Source organism: Lytechinus variegatus, chromosome 6, assembly GCF_018143015.1.
Source record: "Lytechinus variegatus isolate NC3 chromosome 6, Lvar_3.0, whole genome shotgun sequence".
Lineage (NCBI taxonomy): Eukaryota > Metazoa > Echinodermata > Echinoidea > Temnopleuroida > Toxopneustidae > Lytechinus > Lytechinus variegatus.
The window spans coordinates 26,365,484-26,389,635 of NC_054745.1; the positions used below are offsets into that span (position 1 = coordinate 26,365,484).

A 24,152-nucleotide genomic window follows, 5' to 3' on the forward strand; every position below is an offset into this window, starting at 1 on the left:
AAATAAGGAAAACATAATACTTGAAAAGAAACCTTATACATGTAATCAGTGTGGTAAGGCATTTATTTCTGCAAATCATCTCACAACACATGAACGCATCCATACAGGTGAAAAGCCCTATGTGTGTGATCAATGTGGTAAGGCATTTCATCAGATATCCAATCTCACAACACATAAACGAATCCATACAGGTGAAAAGCCCTATGTGTGTGATCATTGTGGTAGGATGTTTAGTCAAAAAGGTAGCCTCACAATCCATAAACGAGCCCATACTGGTGAGAAGCCCTTTGAGTGTGATCAGTGTGGTAAGGCATTTATTGATGGAAGTGCATTGAGAAGACACAAACGGATCCATACAGGTGAGAAACCCTATGTTTGTGATCAATGTGGTAAGGCATTTCATGAAACGTCCATTCTCAAAAGACATAGACGATTCCATGGAGGTGAGAAAACCTTTGTATGTGACCAGTGTGGTAAGGCATTTTATGAAAAATCCGATCTCACAGTACACAAACGTATCCATATAGGTGAGAAGCCCTATGTATGTGATCAATGTGGTAAAGCATTTAATTGTGAATCTCATCTTAAAACACATAAACGCATCCATACAGGTGAAAAGCCCTATGTGTGTGATCAATGTGGTAAGGCATTTCATGAAATATCCATTCTCAGAACACATAAACGAATCCATACAGGTGAGAAAACATTTGTATGTGACCAATGTGGTAAGGCATTTTATGAAAAATCCAATCTCACGGTACACAAACGTATCCATACAGGTGAGAAGCCTTATATATGTGATCAGTGTGGTAAGGCCTTTCATGTAATATCCGGTCTCACAACACATAAACGAATCCATACAGGTGAGAAACCCTATGTATGTGATGAATGTGGTAAGGCATTTCATGCAATATCCGGTCTCACAACACATAAACGAATCCATACAGGTGAAAAGCCCTATGTGTGTGATCAATGTGGTAGGATGTTTAGTCAAAAAGGTGGCCTCACAATCCATAAACGAGTCCATACTGGTGAGAAGCCCTTTGAGTGTGATCAGTGTGTTAAGGAATTTAGTAATGGAAGTGCATTGAGAAGACACAAACGGATCCATACAGGTGAGAAGCCCTATGTTTGTGATCGATGTGGTAGGGCATTTAATCTTGAACATGCTCTTAAGATACATAAAAGAATCCATACAGGTGAAAAGCCCTTTCTATGTGATCAATGTGGTAGGGCGTTTTATCAAAAAAACAATTTTATAGTACACAGATGTATCCATACAGTTAAAAAGCCCTGTGTTTGTGATCAGTGTGGTAAGGCATTTAATGGTGAATATCGTCTCACAAAACATAAACGAATCCATACTGGTGAGAAACCCTATGTGTGTGATCAATGTGGTAAGGCGTTTAGTCAAAAAAGTACCCTCACATCCCATAAACGAATCCATACTGGTGAGAAACCCTATGTGTGTGATCAGTGTGGTAAGGCATTTAATGATAAGTCCAATCTCACAGTACACAAACGCATCCACACAGGTGAAAAGCCCTATGTATGTGATAAATGTGGTAAGGCTTTCAGTCAAATACGAAATCTTTCTCTACATAAACAAATCCATACACTCGGGTAAAAGGCCCGTCATATTTGATCAATGTGGTAAGGCATTTGACCAAAAATCTAGTCTCACAGTAGACAAGCGAAACCATACTGGTGAAAATCCCTATGTATGCAATCAATGCGGTTGGGCATCATCAAATACAACAGCTCACTGCACATAAACGAATCCAGCCATGTGAAAAACCCTGTTTGTGATCAATGTGAAAGGGCATATAGTCTCACAATACATAAGCAAGTCCATACAGGTGATTTATCTATTGTTTATTTTTGATTATGTAAACGGGGTGGTCTGATCAGCATAAAAACATACAATATACAAAAAACATTGTAACAGGACATTATGAGATACAGGAAAAAAGAAAAAGTAAAATCACGAGAACATGTACGAGATACAAATGGCAAGGTACATGATATAAATGTGCAAATACAAACATTAAAAAACTAGTCTTCCTTGGCTCTGATTATTAAAAAAAAACATTACAAATATGAATAAGGCAATGTAATTTAATTTAGGAATAAAAAGCCAAGCAGAAGACATCATTTGGTAATTTTATCACTAATATACATGGAGATATAAACCCCCCCCCAAGAAAAATGTTTTACTTTTATGGAATGAAGTGGGAATAACGGAAAGACAAGAAAAGAATAGGAATCGAGATTAAGTGTATTTTAGGAACGGCACAGACAATGGAATTGCGAATAAGTGTAGCGTACTCATTTAAATGAACGATGTGATTTGTCTATACGAGTTTAAGTTGGTATTTGAAAGAATGAACACATTTTGAAAATCTTATATGGTCAAGCAGATTGAAAGAGCCTAGAAAAAAAAGATATTTTTTGGTAAAAACTCTTAGAAGAGCAAATTTGTCAGAACTATGTGTGGTTCTCTTTGAAACTTCATCGACAAAAGAAAATCTAATGTATAAAATGGCAGGCAATAATCAGTTGATACACTTATACATAAGAACACATGAGGCTCTATGGAGAACTTTGTTTAAAGAGGGCCAATTCAGTTGTTTAAATACGATTTCAGAACGTTTCATCTATGTGCGATTTTATATCGGGTACGCTGCCATTTTATGTAAACTATAAAGCGTGAAATAATTTCCTTCTTATTTGCTAAACAAAACAGAACTATAGAGGATGGGGGTATAACATATCCCCAGTAAAGTTTGGAAAGTTTAGATTTATTAAAATAATGTTTATTCCTGCTAATAATGCCAAGCTTACATTTGATAAGGTTTGACATTGAATTGGTATATTGCTTAAAGTCATTACGTGAAACCCCCCCTTTGGATAAATACTGCAGTTCAGATTGCAAACTGCAGTGTTATACCCCATTTTTCATTTGGATCTCCCAAATATCATTTACAAGCCCTTATTGCCTGCGCTTGGCCAGGTAATCCAGGGGTAATCCCTGCTGTCTCAATTTCACCTCCACAGGCCAGTATATGAGTGTTGAGCGAAGGACCAAAAGATAAACAACAGCTGTGCTATTACGTAAGACTTCTCTGCCTGTAGTAGGACATTCGGAACGAAATTATTGTATTCGATATTTAATCACGTTTTCAGAGGCACATTGTATTCAGTAATCTAATGTTAGTCCATTTTCAATTTCGAACGAAGAAAATCGACCTCGAAATAAGGAAAGTAAGCGAATAAAATGACGGCATGTTTAACAGAAACCGAGCTCACCGCTGCGCATGCCTCCCATCTTGTGTGGCCCCCTGCTGTGACTGTATATGCCGGGCTCTTGTGTTATCTTCGGACCGATGTGAAGAAACGTGTTTTGATACTTAAATTGCTTGCTTGGGGCATGTTAGGGTTTGTCGGACTTGGAGAAGAGAATTGATGAGAAGGGAAACCGGGGTATAGTGATCTCAAATGGAAGTTTTTTCGTCATGCAAGGCAATTTATTGATTGTTATACCCAGACACTTCACTTCATTTACACAATGTAGAGTATATCCTTGTATATTTGTTGATTATGAGTAGTATTTAGTTTTTGTTTTGACCCTAATAGCATTACTTTTGTTTTATTATAGTTTCAGATTAGTTATTTCTTAACCATGAATAGGTAGGGGAAGGCTTGGTAAGTTGCGACACTTTTTGCATTTTGCATGTTAGAATTGATATGACTAGTATTATTGTAGAAATGAGTACCTTGCCTTTAAATTTGATTCTTGGGAAATATTTTTCACCTACATATAACTTTCTACCCCCACACTGAAAGTCATCGTGACATTTGAAAAAACTGATGTCAAATGGCTCAACTTGCCCCATATATGGGGTAAGTTGTGCCACCATCTGGGGTAAGTTGAGCCACAAAAACTACGTACAAAATGTATGGGAAGAGAACCATGTCAATTTTAAAGTCTTTTTTCACTTGCTAATTCTCTATAAATACTAACATCCTTTAAAAGGAAAAAAGCAGTCATGTAAATTTGCTCCTTTCAGCCTGCATTTCAATCGATTTTTTTATGGTTTGTTTTTTAAGATACATTACCATAAGAATTACCATGGCTCAACTTGCCCCGTGCTGTTTGGCTCAACTTACCCCAGTCCGAAATTAGTGCGATAATTTTGTATCCACACATTTATTATGCATCCATCATATAAAAGACTATGACAAGAATGAAGATCCATACCTGGACTAACAATGTTGTTATCATGTCTTTACTATATTTAAAGATGTGTGTGTGAATAAAGCACTTATCTATTTCACACTCTTACTTTTTTGGCTGAAATTCATACTTTTCCCTCTAAAAAACTACTTTTTGTTTCAAAGTGGAAAACAATGTGGTGGGGTTAAGGAGTATGCTATGGGTCATCAATACATGACACCACCACAATGTCTGACTCATTCATTATTGGCCTTGGGCTGGTGGCTCAACTTGCCCCTCTGCTCAACTTACCCCGCCTTCCCCTATTGTATAATGCCTGGGTTAGATTGGTTTTGACCTGTGCTTTAGTCTTACCAGATACTGAAATATTAGTGTCATCTGCGTACATATACACTGAGGCACTAGTAACATGATTCGATAATTGCTGATGTGGTTTACGGTACACCATGTGGAGTGTTATAGAAACAGTGGATAGAAGAAGAGAAGAAGTGGATAGGCGAGAAAGTGGAGATTTGAGAATAGAGTATTCTTTCTTGAAAATAGTCCTGAAAAGGACTGTAAACAAGAAGGAATGTTGAGTGAGGACAGCTTGAGTAGTAGAGCTGATGAGGAGATGCTGGCTTGAGTCGGCGAGTAGAGATGATGAGTAGTAGAGAGACTCGACGTTTCGGACAGGTTGACTGTCCGTAAACCACATCAGCAATTGTACATGCCACCATGCAAACCTTCAAACAACATATGATTCGATAAGCAAATAGTGAAAATAGAACTGGAGCAAGAATTAAGCCCTGAGGGACATCTACATGAATTTATTTTGTACAAGACTTTCCATTACCAATAGAAACAAATTCTATTGATACTGAATGGGCTAAAACAGTTCCATTACATCACACAAGCATCTTTCCAACTGGTTTTCTTTGAACCCCAGCCAGTTTTCATTATATATTCAAAATTAATGCAAATTTCAAAATATTGAAGTATGGATAAATTTGAATATAGTTAAAGCAATGTTGTTTGATAAGTTAAAAGTTTGCCGTCCAAGTTTGCCGTCCAAGACGTGGTGACATAGCACCAAATAATATATGCAAACTGGACTCTAGCAGAAGGTGTTTGAAGGTTTGCATGGTGGCATAAACTACATCCCTGAAGTTGTTTATGTTGTACACAATATTTAAAGACCTGGAAAGGACTGAGATAAAAGTGTAAAGAGGTAGAAGAGAAATAGAGAGGCGAGAAAGAGAAGGTTAGAAAGTACAGTATCTTTTGGAAATGAGTGTAGTTTTAAAGAGGACTGTAAACCAGAAAGAGTTGAAAGCTTGAGCAGTAGGCAGAATGAGAGGCTTGAGTGGAAGGCTGGTTGAGTTGGAGGAGTGAGAGAAGATTGAATAAATAAGAGAAAGCTGGCTTGAGTTGGCTAATGAAATTGTAGAGCAGTAGCGGGAGAGAAGACTCAACATTTCAGGCAGGATGACGATCTGATTGACAGGTTGACATATATTATTTGCTGCTATGTCAGACAAATCTCTGACAAGCTTCTAGGATGTCAAAAAAACATTTGCTTTAAATATTCAAATTTTATGCATACCTTTTAAGTTACACATATAGTTTGAATATGTATATATGGATACCTGTAAAGTTTGAATTGGCAGTTCCTTGACATCACGCAAGCATGTTTCCAATTGTTTCTAATCGCACTTTGTCAAACCAAAGTCTGTTTTCAAAACAGACTTTGGTTTGACAAAGTGCGATCAGAAACAATTGGAAACATCCTTGCGTGATGTCAAGGAACTGCCAATACAATGCAAATACAGAATCACTTTTTTTAAATGAATGCAGCGGAAGTCCTTTAGATCTGTAGATGGCCCCAAACATGTAGCCTGTACTCTACAGACATGATTGTATCATATTATGCATACATTTAAGAATCCCAGCCTGTTTGATGAGCGACTTTCCTTGCTGAAGTTATGTAGATAATGGGTTGTTTTTACTTTATCACACAGGACGAACAATTATTTCTTATTATTTACTGGCATTGATCTGTCCTGTTTGCCATGTATCCTGAACCATATAGTATGAAACATGTTCAGGGAAGAATGAATTGTTGTTTCACTTGGCAATGAGGAGAAAATCAGAATATTTCATATTATAAAATACAAAAAAATAGCGAGTGGATGACATCGTCAGTCTCCTCATTGACTAGGATATGCAAAAAGCCGTTTTTTTAATTAAGCAAAACTTTTGAAATATAATTTTCTTATTTACAACTGATTTTGATGAAATTTTCAGTGTTATGCTTATTGGATGTTTCTCTTTTTATTCAAATCACCTCTTTGTTGGGGGCGGACTTGTCCGTAAATTCTCAGTAGTTGATGAATGGTGTGGTCTTTTTTTATTATTGTTTTTTATTAAGCATGCTTTAGTATGAGGACTATGTGTCCTGATAGAGATTCTACAGAATTCAATGTGAACACATATTTCATGTTGAAGAATATCAGGAGTAAACTAAACAAATATTCTATGAGAACGATGGGATATTAAAGAGAGAACTGGTAAAATATTAATGCATTTTGTTGAATTCGTTATTTTTTGTTGTCGCAATTTCTGATGTTCATATAAGTACTTAACCCTAGAAAGACTGGGCTTTTTAAAACGTATTGAGGACCTTCTGATCGCGGCCACCGTTCGGTATATCTCGCCGAAAATTGGCATGCCTTGTTTCTTTACCACGTAAACTACAAATCAGTATTAACAAATTCTTAAAATAATTATTTTTTATGTATTATGAATAAACTATACAAATTTACTAACCATTGCAATTTTAACACCCTATTTCACTTCAAATTTTCTCCTTTTTTTTCCTGACATCATCTTTGCAAACTAATTTAAAGGTTTCCACAAAGTAAATTGTGAAAGCAAATTTTTCCTTATATATTTCTTTGTTTTTTTTATCTTTTGTTTTTCATTGTTTTTTTTTCAATGGAAATTAGTACAGACCGTTTAACAACTAAATTAAGTCACGTAGCACCATGATGCTATATATTGTAAATCTCTTCTCAAAAGTTGTGCAAGACTTTAAAGAAAAAAGTCAAAATTTTGCGGCATTTCGGAAATATTGGTTTGAATGGATGCTCAAGGCTGAGTTGGAATATTTTTTTGAATAGATGAAAAAAATTCTGATAATGCACTGAAAACAAATATCAAAGTTATTGCATTCTAAAGTTTTGTGCATATTTTATGAAGACAGCTTAAGTGCACGGCACCGTATAGTGGCGATTCCGGGTAGGGTGGTGCACATCCGGTCCCCGTCCCCCCCCCCCCCCCTCTTTCTCGGTGGAGAGGCACAAGACCAGGGGGAATATGACATGCATGAGGGTCCTTATTTTTTGCTTATCAAGTTTCTCCTTGTACACAAATATCACCGCATCCCGGGCCTCCATGCAAAATCCTGGATCCATTCCGAAGGGGGGGGGGGGGGTACTTAAAACGGGGATGTCATACGAAAATCTCCTGTTTAAATCTCTCCGAGTTAGCCCTGGCAAACTCGGAATTGAAACATCGACTTCTCTGCATCACCCCAAGAAACCTTATCTGTCCCCCAAACCACAGAATGCCCTCTGGTGTGAAAAGGGCATAAAGGGCTTGTACAACTACTGAATTCCCGGGGCTGAATTCCTACTGAGCTGCATGGTTTAATGATACTCTCCTGTCACAAAAGTTGTCTCTTTTTAATATTATAATGGAAAAGTTGTTAACAAGAATTTGTATCCCAGAATAAGCTTTAAAGCATGAAAATTTGATTGGAAATAGATGAAATATTACTCAAGAATCCTCTAAACACAGACATGATCAACTTGCATTGCGAAGGGAGTAGCCAAAATATGTTGTTTACACAATAGTCATCGCCCATCACTGACCTTGGCTGTGGTTTTTAGTTTTACTGCAAGTGCAGATTAATCTGACTAGCTTGAATTTCTGGACATCATGATTCGTTTTCTTGTTAGTTATTTCATCTTCATTTTATAAATAAGACTTCTTAAATTGATAGCTACCCCAGATATAACTTTGAATTTCTGAAAAGGACCGGGTATAAGCCAAGATATGTTATATTCAGTGTCTCTCTGCTGAGCGTGCTGTCAACGCTCTTCATGTGTTCGTATCGAACGGACGCATTTTGCCTCGTTTAAATTGAAACATTGACTTCCGAGTTTCCCATGTAGACAGTCTTCGGGAACTCGGAAGTCAGTGTTTCAATCTGAAAGACAGCAAACTCGTTATCATTGACTAGTCTAATTCATAGACCAGATTTTGGTTTCTAATGTAAATGAGAGGGGTGTGAATCACTTCAATGATGGAATTATGAGGTTAAGCGTGGCAATGATAATACTCCTAATAAATAACATTTCTTAAAGTATGAAAAATTAGATCGCAATAGGTATGCACTCATTATTAATTGCACAGATGGAAACTGGAGTAGATAGTGAAACCCGGGGGGGCCACTTACATTGACGAGTGGATACCATGAGCGACCAAAAAAACACGTAAAAAGGATGTCCTTTTCACGATAGGGCACGTTACGTACGTAACGTGATAAGGGTGTCAAAAACACAAAAATAATGAAAAAAGGGTATCTATTTCGCTATAGGAAAATTACGTGTTTAGGGTCGAATTTGCGGGGATGATAAAACAAATTTAAATGTTTTATAAAGAATGTCCTTTTTGCCCAAACACTACGTGTTTAGAGTCCGATTTGCGCGAGGAGAAGAAGGTGGGGTCGTACTTAACCAAATAAGGTAAAGCCGACGACCGAAGGACCCGTAACAATAAAACATCCCTGTACTTGGGTTCATTTCAGGTAATATTTGCCAAGAGTATCGTTTTGTTTCCAATACCTGTTAAGGGTAGGGTTTCACACGCCAATACTTGTTAAGAGGTGCATTTTCATAATATGGAAATTACGTGTTTAGGGTGCTTTTCGAGACCCCGTGGTCGCGCACGGTATCCACTCGTGAATGGAAGTGGCCCCCCCGGGTAGTGAAACAGCTAGGAGAATGAAGGAGCTGAGGCAGAAGGGAAGAAGCAGAGGGAGAAGTAGATAAAGAAGAAAAAAAGAATCAATGAATGATGATATCAAGCGTAAGAGTATAGAAGAAAGAGGGAGAGAGGAGAGAGGGAGAGATGACCATGACAAAGTGATACAGGCAGGAGCAAAGAGAGAGGGGGAGAGAGATTTATGACTATAAATTGCGCCAACAAATGTCTGAGCGCGCATGCGGTTAACTGTTGCCCACAAGGGGCTACTTGTGTTTACTTTCTTTGATAAGCCTCTTCGAGTTGGAACTCTCCCCTCTTTCAAAGGCAATGACTCAAAGTTTAAACGAGAGGTTTTCGTCATGTGCTGCTGGAATGGGTCGCCCTTTGGGAAGAAATTCCCAAACATTGGCTATGGTTTTATGATGATTTCATATTCGTGCTTATGATATTCGGCCATTATTCTCTCACATTTCCTCTCAAACTTAACTGAGAAGAAAAAAACCTTTTTAGGATAGCAGGTTTAAGGCCAGTATCTAAAAATTGGGGCATATAAAACCATACCTTATGTTTAAAGATTTCTTCCAAAAAGCGACCCGTTTATTTCCAGCGGCACATCCCAATATGCCTTATTTCGTGAGTACCCCCCCCCCCCGGTTTATCCAACATAAACAGGCAATGCCTGATGCCAATGGGCCGATACTTCTACTATACTGATCAGTTACCACTTGCGCTCGTGATTGGCCAAAAGTCTGCGCGCAAATAGCTTTCCATACTTTCCTTATATACAGTACTTTTAACAATACAAATCGAAAAGAAAAAAATCATCTGAAATTGCATGCTGGCGGTCGACCGGTCCGATACACGGCGTTCCAATTTCCACTTTTTTTGTCAGTCCGACAAGAAACCCAAGTATCAACGCAGACTTTTGCGATTTTCCAATGTAGGCCTAGACTATACATGGGAATCATATTTGGTGAGTGCATTTGCTCAGACTGTGCATTAAGCCCTAGCCATTATTGCATTTACCTTGCCCTTGGCATATTGCATGTGGACGAGTTCAAACATGATGCAAACGATACCGATGCAGCATGCGGCGTGATTCGGATCGGCCAATCCCAGGCTCAGGCCATGCCCCAACCCAGGGAACTCCGGCCCGCGAAGGGCCGTAGGCTAGCTCACTGGGTTAGCCATGCCCATGCTAACTCATTCAATGAACAAGGTTATAAAATATCAGACATGATCATATAACTTATAAGTTGCCCCAGGGCCAGGACCTCGACACATCTAAAAATGAGGCCTATCTAAATACAGTTGTTCTCATCAGTATCCAGTTATTTTAATTCAGTTGTTCTCATCAGTTATATCTCCATGTGTGGCAAAATAAGGGTGGCAATGTTTGGCTTATTTTCTCTTTTTCTTTGGGGCAAATGCTTGATTTTTTTACACTGACAGTTTCCATTACACCTATTATTCATATAACTTGGCTCTTATTTAAATTTGATTCTTTAAATTATTTTTTTCTTAATTAAAAATAGAGATTAAAAAATGAAAATTTTCTTGCCATATTACTTTCCACCAATAGAGGGTGTACAAAAAATTATGCCCCAAATTCAAGTTTTTGAGCACTCTGGTGAATACAAAAATTATTCACAAGTTACTAATGAAAATAAATTGCAACTGTATGGAAATTAGTAATTTTGGTCACAAAAGTGATATTTTAAGATTTTACTTTAACTTTAAATGAATATGTAATACACTTCACTAATGTTACCAATGGAGACTTTTAGAAGCAGTGAACGTGAACGGCGTCGCAGTCCTCTGATCGTTCGAATCAACGTCGTCGTCTGCCCTTGTTCACTACAGATGCGAACATTTTAGATTTCACTCGACTGGTACGTGTACGTACGTCCACGTGAAACAGCATGATAACCAGCGGGTCATGACACGCTGCCCGACCCGGAAGATCTGGCGTACCATCGCCTGGCGACCCGGTCGGGTGATGCGAAGGTGCAACTTGTGCACACTTGCCCTTTCACTCGCTTTGATTCCTTTTTACGCGAGTTAGGAAATATATTGATAAATATTTTGTAAATCAGAAGGCAATTTCAAATATGGTAAACATTATGCATCGTACAACTTACATTAATTTTGTAAAAAGTCACTGAAAACTGTGTATTAAAAGGGAAAGGTTGATCTTCATGCTGAGCTTGAACGGTTAAAATGACGTCACTCACGTGCACGTCGTCTATGATTTAGGAGAACCGCAAAATGGATGTGGCGAGGTTCTCAATTCTGATAGTGGACGTGTGTGAGGACCTGAGGCATATGGCAGGCCAAAAAATGACGTCATCTCGTACCAGTCCACTACGTGGACGTACATTTCTAAAAGTGCTTAATGCCCCTGGTAGGGGAATTATCATGTTCATGAATCTTTGAGTGCTAATGCCGTCAACGCATAAATGCACCAAGACTTTAATGAAGTCGTTGAATTGCATTTAAGGAGTAAAGATAAGCTTTTAATTGGTTGTTTTTATAGAAGTGACAGTGGAAGTAAAGCAAATAACATGGCATTGTTAAGCACAATAGCGAGTATTTCGAGGACGAAAACAACAAAGTGAAATTCTTCACTATTTTCATTTTTGGAAGTCGTCCATGAATCCCAGTTGATATCTGGGTAATTGAAATCCCCCATTAATAGAATATGACTATATTTCGTCACGAAATATAGTCATATTCTATTAATGGGGGATTTCAATTACCCAGATATCAACTGGGATTCATGGACGACTTCCAAAAATGAAAATAGTGAAGAATTTCACTTTGTTGAATGTGTACGTGATGCCTTTTTGTATCAACATGTATCACACCCTACCCGATTCAGACATGGGTTCAAACCGAACATCCTTGACTTAATTTTCACAAATAGAGATGATCTTATTTCAACAGTTCAACACTGCAGTCCCTTGGGTTCTAGTGACCATGCTATATTGCTGTTCAATCTGAACTGTTATTATGACCAGTCCAGTAACATGAAAAAAGTATTTCTTTACGACAAAGCTAATTTTGTTGATATGAGGGAAGCCTTGGCTTCATTAGACTGGCGTACTCTCCTTGCATCTGCAGGTAATGATGTCGAAAGGCAATGGTGCATTTTCAAAGGTAAATTGAAAGCTGCTCAGGACAAGTACATTCCAGCAAGAACAATATCTAGAACACAATCGTGGGGCAAGAAAGGTGATTTCCCCATAGATAAAGATACTCTTTTACTAATAAAGACAAAACATAGGAGTTGGGAGCGTTATCTTAGAGATAAAACAGTAAGCAAGAAGAAGACTTATAACAGGCTTCGTAATAGGGTCAAAACAGCTACTAGACGACTCCAGAAAAACTGAAAAAAATATCGCTAAGGCAGTTAAATTGAATCCAAAGAAATTTTGGCCATATGCGCATTTCAAAACAAAAATTAGAACTGGAGTGGCATCTCTTAGGAATCCACAAACAGCTGAACTTGTTGAGGGAGATCGCGATAAAGCAGACATTTAACTAAATTATTTTTCTACAGTTTCTACCACTGAGCCTCCTGGTGATATTCCTACCCCTGCTCAGCACAATATAGTTGAAGATTTTGGTGAAATTGTGGTAAATGAAGATAGTGTTCTTTCTTTGCTTTCCAAACTTGATGTTTCTAAGTCTCCAGGGCCAGATGGGTTCCATCCTAGGACTTTACGTGAGGTAGCTCCAGCAATTGCTCTACCTTTGAGTATCATTTATAAGACCTCTTTACAGAAAGGTGTTCCCTGTGACTGGGAATCTGCCAATGTGAGTGCTGTTTTTAAAAAAGGTGATAGATCGCTTCCATCAAATTATAGGCCGATAAGCCTCACATGTATAGCTTGTAAACTTTTGGAATCCATTTTACGCAATGAGATCCTTGATCATATGAATTCAAATGGATTTTTTAGTGATAGGCAGTATGGGTTTTTGCCTGGTCGTTCTACTATGCTGCAGTTGCTTAATGTCGTTGATGAGTGGTCTAAAGCTCTTGAAGAAAGGGGTACAATTGATGTAATTTATTTAGATTTTATGAAGGCCTTTGACAAGGTACCTCACCGTCGACTGCTTGAAAAGGTCCGTAGTATTGGTATAAATGAACATGTGGTTAGTTGGATCGAGGCATTCCTTGTTGGAAGGAGACAGAGGGTGTGTGTGAATGGCGAGTTCTCAAGTTGGGGTCATGTAGAAAGCAGAATTCCGCAAGGGAGTGTCCTTGGCCCTGTGTTATTTTTGTTATACATCAATGATCTTCCAGACGTCGTTACTGAAAGTAATGTTTATCTTTTTGCTGATGATACCAAGCTATTCAAGTTTATAAGAGATCAGAATGATTGCAATTCACTCCAGAGAGATCTTGACCATCTGAAATGCTGGTCAGAAAAATGGCTGCTGAAATTCAACCCCAAGAAATGTAGTGTACTCTCTATTGGTAACACGCAAGACCAGCAGGAAGCTTTACCATACACTTTAATGAATGATGCGCTTGAACATGTCACCTCCGAAAGGGACTTGGGTGTTGTAATTGATGATAAACTCAGCTTTGAAGAACACATGCAATCAAAAATAAACAAGGCCAACAGGCTTATGGGCTTGATCAGACGAACTTTTGTTTATCTTGACAAAAATAACTTTGCTCTGTTATATAAGTCGCTTGTCCGACCACAAGTTGAGTATGCCCATGCTGTGTGGAACCCTATACTGAAGAAACATATACATGCATTAGAGAACGTACAAAGAAGGGCAACAAAATTAGTCCCTGAATTAAGGAAGCTTTCCTATCCACAACGACTTAAACGGTTAAAAATCCCAACTCTGGCGTATCGAAGAGTTAGGGGTGATATGATTGAAACATATAAACACTTTAATAGTTATGATCAATGTACAAAACTTAACCCTATCTAGGCCTGGGTATTTTGGGAGTTCATATGGCCGGGGGGGGGGGCCTCCCAGGCCCCCCCTAAGATCTCGGCCGTCGACAGCGCGATCGCGCCGAAAATTGGCATGCTGGTTGCCTGGGACATAATATCCAAGATTGTATAGAATTTTTTTTTGTGCGAGTCACTATTAAGTGATTATGCTAATTTATGCGTAATTAGTATGCGAAATCACACTTTTTCCTCTAACTCCCTAAATAAAGCTCCAAATGTACTAATTTGTGGTATAGAAACTCTTTGTGGTGTTCTTAGCAAGTGTACATGAAAAAATTGCAATATCAAATCATTTTCTTATGTATTTTATTGTTTTTGCAATTATGTATTTCTTTGTTTTTTTACCTTTTGTTTTTCATTGTTTTTTCAATGAAATTTGTTGGGGACTCTTCTGTGATCATAAAAAGCATAAAATAAATACATTTAGAGCAGCAAAACTAAAAATAATCATACATTTATGAATTTTGGTTGAAAACACAATTTGCATTGACTTTGTACATGAAATCACGTTTTTGAGCAATTTTCGGTCTGACATGCACTTACATAATGTTGCGTAATTTCGGAACCACGTACCCGGAGGACGCAAAGTTGGTCTCAAAAGTTGCGCAAGACTTGAAAGTAAAAAGTCAGCGAGTGGCGCGGTCAAAAAAATTCGCGCGGCGAAAATATTGCACGATTTGTTTAAGGGGGCCTCCGAGGCCCCCCCCCCCGGCCTAGATAGGGTTAATCTAGAAGAAAAATATAGTGAACATACCAGGGGTCACAGTAAAAAATTGTTCATACCAAGGACAAAGACCCAAAAATATCTAGGAATTCTTTTTATGTTAGAATACATAAGACATGGAACAGCCTAAGTAATGATGTTGTCACTGCCCCAAGTGTGCACAGTTTTGAAGCTGCCCTGGATAGATGCTGGAAAAATGAGCCAATAAAATATGACTACGAAAGCCCTGTTCCCGGAAGTGAGCCAGCCATCTTGAGGAGGAAAAACCTAGAACTGAATACAGAGGCATAACATGCCTACATTCAGAAACTTCCCTAGGTTTAATGATTTTTTAAAGTGTGTGCTCTGTACAACATTGGCATACCATAGTCCTACCTGTAGATTCCCCACAGGCAGGGTGGGAGCAGTGAACAAGTGATCTAAGTGATCTAACGTCCTTGGCTCTTATGTAAATTTAATTCTTTAAATCATTTTTTTTAAATTAGAAATAGAGATTTATTTAAAAAATGAAAGTTTTCTTGCCATAATTCCACAATTTCCACCAATAGAGGGCGTACACAAAAATTGTATACATTCGTAATTCTGAAGCTTCGTTGTTCCGAAGGTTCGTATTTCCGAAGGCGAAGGTGTGTAATTCCAAAGGTTCGTAAGTCCGAAAATGAAATGAGGTTCATAATTCCGAAGGTTCATTAATCCGAAAACAAAGTGAGGTTCGTAATTCTGAAGTTTCGTTAATCCAAAAACAAAATGGGGTTCGTTAGTTCGTAAACGTAATGATTAACGAACTTTATTTCATTTTCTGACTGACGAACCTTCGGAACATCGAAACTTATTTCGTTTTCGGATTATCGAACCTTCGGAATATCGCCACAAATGTTCGGATTAACCCTTTCACGTTTTCTGATTAACGAACATCGAGGTATATTACGAACCTTGGGAATTATGAAGTGTAACCCACCAAAATATGCCCAAAATTCAAGTTTTTAGCACTCTGGTGAATACAAAAATTATTCCTAAGTTACTAATGAAAATATATTGTGACTGCATCGAAATTAGTGATTTTGGTGACAAAAGTGATTTTTGTCTCGCCTGTATAGCAGTGGGAGACTATAGACCAGTTCGTAGTTACTTCATGGGCAATTTTGGTCAAATGACCTTTCATTTCTTTCATCATGATAAGCAGATTTCAAAGCAAGATATTACGTAAGCTTGCCTTACATAGCAGGATGAAGAAATTGAATAGACCAGGTGACTAGAATAGCACACCAATGAACACTTAATGAAGGTATTTGTTGCATTCCTACTTTGAATGCATATCTTAGCATGTTGCACATTGTACTTGACAAACTGAAATACCAGTCATTCGTGGAAGCATTGTTTTTTGTGGATGTAAATGAAAACGACAATTCAAAAGAATATATATGAATAATCAAGACATCAAAGTTGGTGCTTATCTCATTAGATTTTAAAGCACCATGTCACTTTAGTACAAATGACCTTCTTCTGATCATGCGTAGAATCTTTTGATCATGCACAGAAAGGAACTACGAACTGGCTTATTGGCGCCGCTTTCCCGACGGCGGCGTCAACACCAAATCTTAACCGAAGCCCGAATGTAAAGTTTTTGAAATGACAGCATAACTTAGAAAGTGAATGGAGCTAGTTCATGAAACTTGGCCACAAGCTTAGTCAAGTACTACTGAACATCCTGCCCTAGTTTTATGTCACATGACTAAGGTCAAAGGTCATTAGGGTCAATGAACTTAGACCAAATTGGGGGTATCTGTTGAATTACCATCATAACTTTGAAAGTTTATGGATCTGATTCATGAAACTTGAAAATGATAGTAATCAAGTATCACTGAACATCCTGTTAGAATTTCAGGTCACACGATTAAGGTCAATGGTCATGTAAGGTCAATGAACTTTGGCCACATTGGGGGTATTTGTTGAATTACCATCATATCTCAGTAAATGTATTGGTCTGGTTTATAAAACATGTCAAATAAAGGTAACCAAGTACCACTGAACATCTTGTGCGAGTTATAGTAGTTTTAATGTCAGCACTGCTGCTATGTTGAATCGGGTGATGCAGGTGAGACTGCCAGAGGCATTCCACTTGTTTTCTCAAGACTAGACAAATGTGTTTAATTTATGCCCCCCAAGCATTTTCCCTGGGACTATTTAAAGTATCACCTGATGATTTTTGGATGACACTTATTTACAATGTTAATATTGTATTCCTTTGTGGTATTTTTAACCCTACCTGCACAAGCGACAACTTGTTTAGGGGCCAAAACGTTTAAATGAGCCAGTGAAAGGGGGTTAAAAGTTTAGGGGGTGTTTGCAAATAATTTGGTCACACAATGTGTAAAATGTGTAAAAACAATGCATTTGACTGCCCCCCCCCCTCAAAGGTCGTTAAGGGTCCATGAACATTGGCCAAGTTTGGGGTATTTGTTGAATTCCCATCTTAACTTTGAAAGTTTATAGATCTAGTTCATGAAATTCAGACATAAAGAGTAATTAAGAATCCTTGAACATCCTGTGCGAATTTCAGGTCATAGGTCATTTAGGGTCAACAAACTTTGGTAATGTTGAGGGTATTTGTGGGAATGTCATAACTTAAATAAAACATTTATTGATCTAGTCCATGAAACTTGGACATAAGAGCAACCATGTATCCCTGAATATCCTGGGCACATTTCAGGTCACATGATTGAGATCAAAGGTCATTTAAGGTCATTGAACTTTGGCCATGTTGGGGTATAACTGAATTGGCATCATACCTTAGAAAGTTTATGGATCTACATGTAGTTCATGAAACATGAACACAAGGGTAATTTTTGATTACTAATCAAGTATGAATTATTGTTTTGCACACATTGTAGGTCACATGTGATCATGGTCGATGGTCATTTTGGATCAATGGACAGAGTATTTCATTATCATATGAATGTTTTCCTTTGTGAATAATTATTCAAGAGCTGTTCTAAAGTCAGCACTGCTGCGCATCGGATTGCGTGATGCAGGCGAGACTTCCAGAGGCGTTCCACTTGTTTCTTTTTTTAAGAGCTTTCTCACAGGTTCTGTCTCCATCTTATCCTAGGTACAGAGATAACTTGTATAGTCAAATCACCATGCCTCTGCCAAAGACAGATGAATGTTCAGATGTCCAGGTTTACTTCACAGCCAATGAATGGGCAGATATCAGCGATTACGAAAGGATCTGTATCCAGAATGTCAAGGAAAACTATGAGATGATGATAGAAGTTGGTAGGTGCAGTAATTTGTCAGAAGAACCTTTGTCCATTCATTGGAAAATAAAAAATTTAGTCAATAAAATTTGGTTCCTTAGATTAATTCAAGACCTGGGCCCATATTCAATTTGATTCTTAGGCCAGAATATTAAAGTATTTTACTGGGCATTTTGGTTCAAGTAAAATACTTAACCATTTTTGGTATTCAACAGTATTTTTAGCTAAGTATTTTTCTTAAATCTAAGTCAGCCGCCTACCAGACTTACATGTAAGACTGGCCTGTGTGCAATATATTAGTTGTGATACACGCAGTCATATATACTGCACACAGATTGATACAATCATTGCATGTTTCTTGGCTCAAATATGATGTCACAATGGTTTGCTTAAATTTGACTTTATAAACTAAAATGCTTAGATGTGATCTGAACATGAGTTTTAAATATTTCTACAAGCCAAGTAAAATTTTAAGTAGGCATGCAATCCCTACAAAATCAATACTTCAAATTGAATATAGTCCCTGGAACTTGGATCATTCCTAGACCTATTTTGAAAATGAGATTGGCTAGATCAGAAGCGTTATAACCAGGTGGGTGTTTCATAAAGCTGTTTGTGAATTAAGAGTGACTTTAAGCTAGGACAAATGGTGATCCTTTCTTACGTGCTAAGTAATCACCAATGAAAAATGGTGAATAGCATTTATCACAAGAAAGGATCACTAGCACTAGCGTACCTGGGGGGGGGGGTCTGCCCCAAGTCACAACTCATGCATGAAACACCTTTTTTAAGGTGAATATTTTCATAGAAGACATTAAACCACTGTTTTGTGAAATTAAAGGTAAATGCTAGTTTTGGTAACGATATCAAAATGGGTTCGTACAGAATCCAATGAAATGACCACTAAAGTGTCTGTATAAAAAAAACGCATGTGCCAAAGGATTCTCGAAGAAATTGTGTAATTGCTGAGAAATATGCACAGGATTCGGGTAGAGCGTCGGGCACGACGCTCTAAGCAATAATTATACATTGTCCCACGTGCGCTTATCTGTGTTGGGGATCTTCGGTGTGAACATTTTTCAGTGTAGATTTCAAGATTTCACAAAGTTCAGTTAATGTAACAGTACCAGATCTAGATCCTCGATGATATAAAGACATTTAAGCCTTGTTTTACAGACTCTCATGAAATCAGTGTTTACTGCAACTACTGGAATGTCTCTTTAAGCAAAAATTTAAAATATCAATTTCTTATTTTACATCTACTAATTTTGATAAAATTTTCATTGATATGCTCATTGGATTCTTCTATTTTTATTCATTTCAAAGTTTCATTGGGGTGGACTTGTTGTTTAAACTCTTAAAATTACGAACAGCTCTATGACAGAATAGACAGAACCCCCTGCTTGTAGAGTTTTGCTAGCATTTCATGGGAGTTTGTTGTTTCATTGATAAAGCTATTATTGTTTTTAATACACAGGGTTAAAGGTCAACCCACCAATGTTCATGCAGCGTCAGCAAGGAATTCATAAAGAAATAATTGAGGAAAGTGATGATAAGGAGACAGAGACAAGAGGTTTGTGAATTTATCATGTTTCTACATGTAACCTAACTATATAAAATCAACAGAATGTTACACTGGAATTGTGATTTGATATCCTTTGAAAATGAAAGTAATATCACCTTCTTTGTGAAAGTTACGCACTAAATTTTGATGTGATTTTTAATTGTCATGTCGTTCAGGTATAAAGGCCTAATGAGTCAAGTGTTGTATGATGTATTACAAATATTTATAATTGTCAGAAAATTTTTTTGCTGATTGATTGGAATTGAACTTGGTTCATTGTTTAAACGTGATGATTCCAGAAGATTATTGTTGGCCTATGTAACAGAGAATTGAGTCAAGTGAATATAAATATTACATTATCAGTGGCATTGATTGATGTAGAATAACTTGTGTACAGTATCATTTGTTTTATAGAATGACTGAATTTTCTGGAGAATAATTTTTTTACACCCATTTATAAGTAACCAGCGATGCATTGCTAGCCATGCTTCCAGTAAATTTGCTATGCATAAGTAATTACTGGATGCATGGCTAGCCATGCGTCAGTAATTACTTATGCATGGTAATCATTCTATATCTATATATATTTGCAGGTACATAGTAATCCATCTCTTTTCTTCTCTAGGGTCTTCTGACATTCATAATCAACAGGGAAATACATGTCATACAGAGAAGAATGAGTTACAAAAAGAGAATATTAATACAGTAAGTACGAGTATGAAAGAAAATATTTGCATGTCTCTGAGCTCATTAGGACACAATAGTACATGCTTCGCTGCCAGTGATTACAAGATCATACATTTTTTAATCCAGGTGGGTGTTTCATAAAGCTCTTCGTTAATTTAGAGCAACTTTAAGAATGACTGGTGATCCTTTCTTGTGGTAAATGGTATATTGAATTGGCGATGGTTCACCAGTCGTTCTTAAAGTCGCTCTTAACTTACGAACAGCTTTATGAAACGATGTTCTGGGCCACGTTCTGGCACATGCTTAAATAAAAATCCCATATTTCATGATAATTTTTTTCTTCTTTGCATGTGTTTTTGTTGCATGATCTGACATGTCAAAATGTTTGGTTTTATTTTTGGAATGTTTAGTAACTTGATTTTTTTTATTTACATTTAGTTTACTATGAAAGTAGAGGCCGAGTATGATGATGATGGCAATCTGCTAGGTGAGGCTAATCCCAATGCAGAAGGGAAAATGACTGATCTGGAATGGAAGAACGGTGATGAAATTACCCAGACACAAACTAATCCAATATCATCAGGTGATCAGAGGACCAAGTCAGGTGATCTCATCATTCTGTCATGTGATCAGAAGGCAGAAGAAGCTTCAGGAGGCAGCCATGCTCCAACCCAATTCCAATCCATATATGAAAAGGGTAAGCGTGTAGGGCCTTAAATCATACCCTGAAAAAATGAATTTGCTTACGACTAAAGGGGCTTGATGATTAGTCCGTCTCCTAATTTGACTGTTGAAAACTAGAATGCAACAGGAACATTGGGGTCTGGAAAACTAAATTGGGAGATCACATCGTCGCTGTTCATGCGAACTGTCGTATCAGTCAATTATGGTAAAAAAAAAATTGAGTGTGTGTTTTTTTCAGAAATTAAAAGTAAACGTCCTATTTATATACTTAAATTTCTAGGCAGCATTCTATTTTCTGAGATATCTAGGGTTTTTAAACCGATGCCATACAAATTGTCGATAAAAATGCTTAAATTCCATTGGAAACGAGTGCAGTAGCAAAGCAAACAACAGCTGCGCTCACTTAATATGCAAATACTTGGTAAGCCAAACTGTCATTTACTTTGCACATGGAAGAGCAATATAATGTTTTGGTTGATGACGTGCATTGAATTCACCGTCAGGGTTATTGCATCTCCTTGGCGTTCTTGTACAGAGAAAATATAAATGGCTTAAACCAAAATCACAAGTATTTGTAGCTCTTGCAATATTTTCTTTGATTCTTGGTTTGATGTAGATATGAAGTTACAAACATCAAGCAATTGTCTTGGTCTTTCCGATCATGTATTTTGCTTTCAAGGATTATATTGTAAGGCTGGGAAACAACGTGTGGAAATTATAGTAAACTTTGAAACTGATTTACTCTAAAATGGGTTTCGACCGTCTTGTGTGATGGTTTGGATGACTACAGCTTTGGCAAATGTTTTATTTGATATGTTGTGAAATGTGGAGTGTTAGATCTGAGGAGCAATTTCATCAACATTGTTGTGTGACAAGTTCTCACGTCTGACAACTTTCCTTGATTATGATTTGCTAAGAGGCGCTGTTACCATAGTAACTGTCAGATAAAACAGTACTTTTAGGATAAAATGTCTGACAAGTCCTTTATGTAACGCTCCCATGTTCCAAGGATACCTTGTGTGTGTTGTTCTTGCCCTTTGTAATATACACACCTAGTCCTTTCAGCACAGTAATATAGCATGATGACAACCTAGCATTTATACTTGAAAAAACTTTTGGACACAACTGAGATAACGTAAATTGGGGCACACTGTAATCTTCCACCTTAAGAGGGGGAGAGAGAGCTAGAGAGAAAAAGTACAGCTAGCTCCCCATGTGCCGAGCACATCGCAACTTGTTGGGCCAGTTTTCAGTTAAAATTATTTACATCGATAATTCTGTATAATTTTGCGTCGTTCAGACCTTCATTTTGGTCTTCATGACTTTTGGACATGGAATAATTTTAAACAAGCCAAATTTCCTACTTTTCCTTTCCTGTTTGGGCAAAATCCTGGGAAGAGTTTAAACTATGACGTAAGAAAATGAGAAGTACAGCTGAAGTTAAAAAGAAGAAAATCTCTCATGGGAAGCTGCAAGGTGCTAACCACTTATTTAAGAGGAAAACGAAATAGGGGTTGCCTAAGATACATAGGCTCCCGTGTTATAGCGGGGATTTTAGTTTTAATGATAGATAAACGTAATAGGGCACCTGTCACCTCAATAAATCATTCAAATACTTGATGAATATGTATTGTTTTTTTCTTGATAGATTCTGGAATCTACAGATGCGAGTATTGTGGATCAGTCTATGCTATTCCTCTCATCTTTGCAAGGCATCTCAAGTACAAACATGGGCTTAATGGTGTTATCTTGCCATTTTATGCATCAAAGGAAAGCATTCTACAGTTTGTTGAAGGAGAAATACAAAAATCCATGTGTGAAATTAATGATTTTACACATGGTGAAAATATGAGTTTGAAAACAGGAAATAAGGAAAACATAATACTTGAAAAGAAACCTTATACATGTAATCAGTGTGGTAAGGCATTTATTTCTGCAAATCATCTAAAAACACATGAACGCATCCATACAGGTGAAAAGCCCTATGTGTGTGATCAATGTGGTAAGGCATTTCATCAGATATCCAATCTCACAACACATAAACGAATCCATACAGGTGAAAAGCCCTATGTGTGTGATCATTGTGGTAGGATGTTTAGTCAAAAAGGTAGCCTCACAATCCATAAACGCGCCCATACTGGTGAGAAGCCCTATGTTTGTGATCAATGTGGTAAGGCATTTCATCAGATATCCAATCTCACAACACATAAACGAATCCATACAGGTGAGAAACCCTATGTTTGTGATCAATGTGGTAAGGCATTTCATGAAACGTCCATTCTCAAAAGACATAGACGATTCCATGGAGGTGAGAAAACCTTTGTATGTGACCAGTGTGGTAAGGCATTTTATGAAAAATCCGATCTCACAGTACACAAACGTATCCATACAGGTGAGAAGCCCTATGTATGTGATCATTGTGGTAAAGCATTTAATTGTGAATCTCATCTTAAAACACATAAACGCATCCATACAGGTGAAAAGCCCTATGTGTGTGATCAATGTGGTAAGGCATTTCATGAAATATCCATTCTCAGAACACATAAACGAATCCATACAGGTGAGAAAACATTTGTATGTGACCAATGTGGTAAGGCATTTTATGAAAAATCCAATCTCACAGTACACAAACGTATCCATACAGGTGAGAAGCCTTATATATGTGATCAGTGTGGTAAGGCCTTTAATCGTCAATCTGATCTCACAACCCATAGACGAATCCATACAGGTGAGAAACCCTATGTATGTGATGAATGTGGTAAGGCATTTCATGCAATATCCGGTCTCACAACACATAAACGAATCCATACAGGTGAAAAGCCCTATGTGTGTGATCAATGTGGTAGGATGTTTAGTCAAAAAGGTGGCCTCACAATCCATAAACGAGTCCATACTGGTGAGAAGCCCTTTGAGTGTGATCAGTGTGTTAAGGAATTTATTGATGGAAGTGCATTGAGAAGACACAAACGGATCCATACAGGTGAGA

The 24,152-nt window shown here is 37.5% G+C and overlaps 1 protein-coding gene across 1 annotated transcript in view; it reads left to right on the plus strand.

The window, feature by feature from the left end:
* LOC121417278 (zinc finger protein 260-like) overlaps positions 1–24,152 on the plus strand; it is a 37,968-nt gene that overhangs the window by 12,234 nt on the left and 1,582 nt on the right. Inside the window, 4 exon segments of the mRNA XM_041610921.1 lie at positions 20,421–20,500; positions 20,921–21,179; positions 22,815–23,390; positions 23,979–24,146. Coding sequence (XP_041466855.1) covers positions 20,421–20,500; positions 20,921–21,179; positions 22,815–23,390; positions 23,979–24,146 — 1,083 coding nt within the window.